This window comes from Glandiceps talaboti, chromosome 11, assembly GCF_964340395.1.
Source record: "Glandiceps talaboti chromosome 11, keGlaTala1.1, whole genome shotgun sequence".
In the NCBI taxonomy this organism is placed as follows: Eukaryota; Metazoa; Hemichordata; class Enteropneusta; family Spengelidae; genus Glandiceps; species Glandiceps talaboti.
In genome coordinates this window covers 6,613,759-6,621,258 of record NC_135559.1, presented here as the reverse complement: position 1 = coordinate 6,621,258, position 7,500 = coordinate 6,613,759, and the positions used below count along the sequence as shown (strand labels likewise).

General features: G+C 36.9%; 1 protein-coding gene across 1 annotated transcript in view; it reads left to right on the top strand.

The window, feature by feature from the left end:
* The window catches only part of LOC144442777 (uncharacterized), a 26,991-nt gene that overhangs the window by 19,101 nt on the left and 390 nt on the right, over window positions 1-7,500 (top strand). The window contains exon 4 of the mRNA XM_078132149.1: window positions 1,355-1,600. Coding sequence (XP_077988275.1) covers window positions 1,355-1,600 — 246 coding nt within the window. The remainder of the gene's footprint in view (window positions 1-1,354; window positions 1,601-7,500) is intronic.

Genomic DNA, 7,500 nt, shown 5'->3' with positions numbered 1-7,500 from the left:
TTCTACAAAACCAAACACATTATTTGAACAGGTGTTTCATATATCGGAGCTTAAACATGCTGCATGACTAACAAGAAAACATTATAATATGGGTGTGTAACAAACCTACAATGTACAATGACATGACATCGCATCACAGCACAGCACAGCACAGCACAGCACATCATATAATATCACATCACATCACATCGCACACATCATATATAATCACACCACATCACATCACATCACATCACATCACATCACATCACATCACATCACATCACATCACATCACATCACGTCACCTCATAGCATAACACATAACATCAAATCACATATTCATCCTATTACATCCCGAATAACATTACATTGCATTGCATCACATCACATCAAATCACATCACATCACATCACATCACAGCACAGCGCAGCACATCGCATCGCATCGCATCGCATCACTTCACATTTACATCACATCACATCACATCACATCACATTACATCACATCACATCACATCACATTGCCAACAAAGAATATAACCTTAGAACACGTGTGTCCAATTTGCACAGTGCTTGAACTTTGAGTTGTTCTCACGTTAATCGACTTTAACCCAAACAGCAGAGGTGAAAAGTACCAAATAGTGTAGCCCAAGGAAAAACACAATCAAAGATATCAAATAATGGAAATTATTCATATATAAAACAAAAGGAAACTAAAGTAAAAGACGAACGTAAACACATTTGCTAGAAAATGAACGAGCATTAAAAACTGTAAGCACATGCAAGGTTGCAGAACCTGGATATGACGTTGTTTCAGAATAAACGACATTTCACCAACCAACCTAGTACCTACATTCAGTTTTGAAAATATTAATACACACAACATAGATATGGCTTCTAGATAAGATATCTGACGACATCGTATGATATCAGACGACATCGTACGTCATAGAACTACAGTAACTGTACTCATGATTTCTTCGCAATTACTCTCGTATTTGTGGCTGCAAAGTCGTGTCTACATTTGATGAACGTAATATTTATACGATTAATGGTTCCAATAACAAAAACTGACGTAATAGAAAATATTTGATAAATACTGATAGGGGTGTATAATATATATATATATATATATATATATATATATATATATATATATATATATATATATATACGTACATACATACATACATACATACATACATACATACATACATACATACATACATACATACATACATACATAAAACATAGATAGACAAACAGACAGACAGACAGACAAACAGACAGACAGACAGACAGACAGACAGACATGATTACATATCATTATATCATTTAATACAAAACTTACACAATTTCTATTTATCAATTAAGGAAATACAACGATAGATTTTTCGGAATTTTTGAATCTCATGGCAAAAAGGATGAGTGGAGTTGACCCGGAAGAAGAGCTTCGGGAGGCCTTTCACGTTTTCGACATGGAGGGAACAGGTTTTATATGTGCAGACGAACTTCGCCACGTTATGTTGAATCTGGAGGAGTCGACGATATCACAAGAAGAGGTGGAAGAAATGATTAAAGATGCTGATACAAATAACGACGGCAGAATTAATTATGAAGGTAAAATTTATACGAGCCTTGGGACATATTTAGTGTAATGTCAAAGTCGTATGGGAATGCCCGTATGATTTGTCTCCATGGCAACCGTTCTAATCATTGGAACAGAAATGTATCATTCCCACATACGTTATATCTTCAAATTGTAACCTCCTATGATACAATCTACGTCTATTCAAGATGGCGTTAAAATAGATCAGCTGTTCCATCTACCTTATTGTACAAACCGAAAAGTGAGATTCATTAGGTGACAGGTTATAGATGGGGCAACGCAAAATAATTCAGTTGTTTACATGCATGTCCATGAACACGCTGACTAAAATTCAGATCATTACATTGCTTTCAACCATAAATTGACATTCAACATGTGAGTTTGAAAACACAGGCTGTCTGACCTTACAGGATATCAAATTTCAGCATATATGTACGTCCTTGTAGTCACACAAAAAATGTGAAAAATTATAATATTCTGGCCCATACCGTCTGTTTGATCGAACGATGTGATAGAAATACAGTGCCCTGGGGTCATTTTTAAATTAATCATGGCGGAGTAGCTAGGGCCTCATTAAATTTCTGCTGCATTTCAAAATCGCGCTCTATACGGAACATACCACATGTTACATACAAATATATGTCCGTGTAATGTTATCTTGCTCTTCGTAAAAGAACCAAGTGTATGATTCCGTGTTTCGATTGCTTAGTCTGCTCTTTATGGATGTTGTAAAGAGGGTGTGAGGTCGCAATTAAATAGCTAAATATCAGAACATAAACACGTGAAAGGAGAATGGCTTATTTAATCAACGGTTCATAAGAGCTTGCCATATTATCATCTCCTTTCTGTAGGGGATAGATACAGAGGTTGAATGCCCCGGAGAAAAATATCGCCTATCAGAGGCCATCTTTTCATTGATGGATGGAGAATACCCCTTTATATTATCTGGATAGAGAATATACCTTACGCTATCAGCGAGTTTTTTTAACATTTCGAAAAACTGTACGCATCCTATCGAACCATTATTCTGTTCTATCTTATCGTAGCCCAGACGTTCGCAAATCGATAGAGTTTGGATTTGTTTCTTTGTAACAACGTATTCAGCACTTTTGCTGTATATTTGTTCATTGTATAAATACTTCCCGGGAGAAGCCTATCCGTGTTTGAATTTAGTCTCTGGGAACATAGATGTATTATCTAAATGTTTGGTCGGCTTTTAAAGCTTGCAGCGACCGGAATGAAAGATGCCATTCGTCTTGATTGTGCTTGAAGTGCTATTGATTGGCACCGTATTATGGCGTATACAACAATCGCCTATTTTGCACGCTCTTTAATTTCGTCTTCAGTTTAATCGTGTTCGGGTTGTAGGCGTTCGAGAATCGAGCGTAGTTCATAGAAACAAGAAGCGCCATTATGGCATTAATTGTTGACGTCATCACCAACCAACTAGCTAGCTATTGCGCATAAGCAGTGGATTGCCCGAGAAAAAGGTTGTCAGATTCACATTTTATATACTGCTGATTTACAGCGTATGTGACCTTGCCTTAGGGCAGGATCACAGTTAATTCAGTGCTATCATTATCCACACAAGTTCAAGACATATTGTAATTAGACAATATAACGGTGGAACGAGTCATGCAAACCTTCCTACTGTAAATTGTCTCGTTTTTCACGGCATACTGTTTCGGCCTTGGACCATCCCCAATCTCGTATATCGCATGGTTTAAGACTTATTAACGTATACTAAAAATAGGTGGTGAAATTACTTCTTTTCCCCCTATAAGCGCATTAATAATATAACACAGCTATTTTCCCGTGTCCGTTCATTCAAATTAGAACTAGAACTATCTATCTGAAAACCTCTTATGCAAATATGCCTGGGGGACCTTTTACATCAAAAGATTCCAAAAATGCTGACGTTGTAGAAGAAAGAATCCGAATCCTAAAACCGTATAGGTACGCACCTATAACGACACAAAGCTTAAAGGATTTTGTCTTTTCTCAACTCGCTGGGGTAGTATAAAGTCAAGGATTAAATAATTGATGTAATCATGGTTCAAATCTTGCTGAAGGATTTTAACCATTCAGAGACAAAAGCAGAAGTGAGGCCCCAAATCTACATTCTGCAGAATCCAATGTCAGCCACTTATAAGTCTAACAATTCGGCCATTATGATGCCATTATAATGTATACAGAGAAAGTACATTGAACTTCAACTATTTTATATAGATTTCAAAAACAGTGTCGATGTACTGTGTAATGGTTTATTGACTTTTAAACTACGTGAACCATTGTAATGCAGTATATACATCGATAGCTTATTGCCAAACCTCTATACAAGAAATCAACACATATCCAATCCATCTGTTTTAGAGTAAGCTGATGACGTCACGCGGGGAATACGCCAGCTAATCGGTAATCCCAATCTATCAATTTACGCTATCTCTAAATAGAATCGCAAAAACAAGAGGAAAGAAGGCATATTCTTACTTTGCATGATGTATCGAAAACAACTCCTGAGCAGGATATTTTAAAAAATAAGATTCATTCATTAATTCTATAGTTGGTTATTTTTTTAACAGAAACCATTTTGTCAGCAAGCAGACGACAAATATTACACGTACGTATTGTGTTGATCGCCATCAACGGTCGACGCCGTTATATTAGGGGAATGGGTTTCCAAACGTTTCACTCAAAGGGACCGACACAACTAAAATAATGATCACTCGCTTGTCAAAACAGACATTTAGTGCCATTTAGAGTAGACTCGACAAATGTGTTTGTAATGGTGAGTATCGTTAGCTGACTGGTAATGCTTCTGTAAGTAGTTATCATATTTACCAAGGATGTCGTGTACTATTCATGCCAGTATCCCCCTTTAATAAACGCGAGTGTTTGCAAATATCGGACGACATTTTCAAATTTGTTCTTACTTTCGGCCTGTTTATGTTTTTATTGTTCTCACTGAAGCATGTATAATCGCCAAGTGATCAAAATGTACCAATATCCTATTATAATTAGTTTAATGACAAACATGTGATATGATCCGTGCCTGAATAACAACTATTCCTGGACCAGTAACACGCAGGCGCTAAGACAGAGTATTCAGTACATCAGCGGTGTCGATGAATAGAATAAATTAAAGGGGAATATGCCTACTTGGCGCGCATATCTATTTTGCTGTAGTATTCTGAAACACATTTAACCAGAATTTGCAATTGACTAAACTCAAACCTGGTACTAAGACAATAACTTATAACATATCTGATGACGTAATTTATTATACGTATAAAAATGTCAAGGAAATCCCTACTATGCAATTAACAATTCCAACAATGTCAGGAGACAATTGTAACGTCAAAGAAAGGTTGCAATGACATTAACTTTATACCAGAATAGTCTAGCCGAGGTTTTATGTCAGTATTTTCCTTTGGAGTAAAAAGCTTATAAACTCAGCGTGTGCCACCTAATTAATCAGAAGGGTCGAAACGTTCCTAGAAAGATGTAATGTATTATTCGACAGCCTTCGAAAAAATCGAACAGTGACAACAAGTGGGCTTTCAGTTTTATCTCCAGCGAGTTCAGTAATGTCACAGTGTAACGACAGGTCACCAAGGTGGTTGTGTTGGTAGGTGGGCAAGGACGGAAATGAATGTAAACAATCAGTTTTATGAACCATTCCCTTTAAACCAAGGAAAGATACTTCCTTTTACGACTTACTTAAAGTAAAACTTATTTTCTGCTCATATATCTTCAATGTCATCTTCTCTATAAAGATTAATTCCCCGAACTGACTTATACAGAATCTATCAATAACTCTCTGTCTGTCTGTCTGTCTGTCTGTCTGTCTGTCTGTCTCTGTCTGTCTGTCTGTCTGTCTGTCTGTCTGTCTGTCTGTCTGACTGTCTGTCTGTCTCGCTCTCTCTATCTCTCTCTCCACACATCAATAGTCACATACATACAGTTGAGTTTAATACGCAGAACAAAATTAAATTACGTATATTGTTGATATTCTAAACTGTAAGTGTGCCTTCTTCATAGCCAACTATAAACTCTGTCTGCGATATACCTAGTTCAAAATACGTGATATCGGGTCATGGGTTATAGATGGAACTACTTAATATATAATTTGGTTTGCCATCGGCAGCATTGACATCTTCTTTCCCTTAGGACTTATATACGTGTTACTATTGTGACATGTTGACTATTATTTTGAAGAAATTATCAAAGAGTCTGTCGGATGATAATGAACACAATCATACCAGAGGCTGGCAGATCATATCACTCAAACAAGGTGCTTTTGTCAAATCACATGGGAATAATTTATTAGTTCTGAATTGTATAATGTGGGTAGTTTATCATAATAGTCAATAACAAACTTATCAATATTCGCTAGAACGGATGCCAATGTGCGTGTGTAATTTAGCGAGTGATATTCTCAATTAATAGGGGGATAGGGCGGTTTATAAAGCGCCACTTATCTGTCACCCAAGGGGACAGGGTTGGGGAATACTGTCAACCGTGACCAAAGCATCGATATCGTGATGGCAACTGGTTCGCCTTCTCTTTACGGTAACCTCGAGGCACAAACCGTGCAAACGTTAACATGCATACAATGTGACAAACGTTCAGCCGAAATTATCAACAGTACGAACGAAGACGGTGTGAAGAAAATCAACTGAGCGCACAAAGAGGCAAACAACGTCAACCTACGGTGAACTCCAGGGTTTGTGGCCTGAATAAACTTTAAATGATACTGAGGTACATGAAACGAAAACCGCATGCCTAAAGACAACTCGCCGAGCATCAGAAATTTCGAGATTTCTAAACAAACATTTTTGCGAACGAAATAAGGTACAACCAATATTCTTACGGTAAAAAGTCGCTTAGACTCTAATATCACTCAGATCAGTAATAAGTAAGGGTCCGCTACTTTTGGTAAGATGATGCCACTACTATTACGAGAAATATTGTTTTTTTAATAAAATAAATTTATTACCCATGACAGATGTTTGCGTAGTTAAAAACTGGTCAACCTAGAGTTTCTGCAGTCCACAGCTTTACATATTATGTACAACTGTAGCTTAGAATAAGGCGAGTGACATTTTTTGGATCAAGTTCACATTGACGAACGAAATTGTGCTGTTGAAATACGTGTATGTTCGAGAGGTTGTGGTGTATTTGCAGCAAATCCAATACAAAGTAAACTTAACACGTAGTGACACACCCGAAGGACACAAAAGCCTATTACAATCAATAATTGTATCAAGTAACAACTAATATATCACTTGACAGGTTTGACAAGTCCATCATTCAAATTTCCCCGTCTACATTAGATAAAGTAATTCGTAGAACCATGTTTTGAGCAACCTGAGTAAAATGGAAGCAAGTTGAATTGAAACAAAACGTCATCAGGCTCGGCAAAGCATTTCCTAACGTTGCTACTTTTCATTGCCAGACAAAACATCTTTCTAACATTGTTACATCTTATATTGCCTGGCTCGACGAAATCTCATTAACATATTGCTACATTTTATATTGTCTGGCCCGACTCGACAAATATCTTATCAACATTGCTACATCTGGCATGACAAAAAAAATAAGTATAATTGTTACATTTTAATCTACATGTCATACATTGTTACAATGTATATAATCACAGACAAGCTGGAACCAACATCCTTGTTCTGTGATGTAATTTAGTGATAATGCTAAGATAATAATTCGCGCGCAAAAAAATGTACACAAAGTTGGTAAAGTTGACTCCAGACAGTGTCAAGAAACAGCGGTAAGATTTGGTTTGAGCCAGACGATGAATTGTAGCTACATTGTAAAGATTTCTATTGTATGAGACGACGTTTTGATTGATCAACGGGCTCCCATTGTCAACCAGACATTCTTGCATGGGTAT